General features: G+C 44.7%; 1 protein-coding gene across 1 annotated transcript in view; it reads left to right on the top strand.

The window, feature by feature from the left end:
- Gimap6 (GTPase, IMAP family member 6) overlaps positions 1-333 on the top strand; it is a 6661-nt gene that overhangs the window by 1985 nt on the left and 4343 nt on the right. The window contains exon 2 of the mRNA XM_013036572.1: positions 189-273. Coding sequence (XP_012892026.1) covers positions 189-273 — 85 coding nt within the window. The remainder of the gene's footprint in view (positions 1-188; positions 274-333) is intronic.

Consider the following 333-nt stretch of genomic DNA (forward strand, 5'->3'; position numbering starts at 1 on the left):
CTTTCTGCATGAGTTGAAATCTCTTAATGTTGTGATGGAGACCAAGGTTCCTCACTCAGCTTTCTCACCTGTAAGTTAGTGAAAACAAAACAAAACAAAAGCAAACAAAACAAAAACCCTTTCCTGGAAAGATCAAGTCAAAAGCATGCCATTGGAAAAATCCGTAAGAGTGATACTGTTTTCTCTAGGTGGAGGAAGAAGATTATGAACAGATCCTCCAGGAGAATTCCCCAGGGCCGCCACCCCAGGACACCATCCAAAAACCATCAGGAGGTAATGACTTTTCTAGCAGAGGCCAGGTGGAGAGAGGAGCAGGGGGAAACCTGGTGTGAG

The sequence above is a fragment of the Dipodomys ordii genome, unplaced genomic scaffold (assembly GCF_000151885.1).
Source record: "Dipodomys ordii isolate 6190 unplaced genomic scaffold, Dord_2.0 Scaffold302, whole genome shotgun sequence".
Classification (NCBI taxonomy): domain Eukaryota; kingdom Metazoa; phylum Chordata; class Mammalia; order Rodentia; family Heteromyidae; genus Dipodomys; species Dipodomys ordii.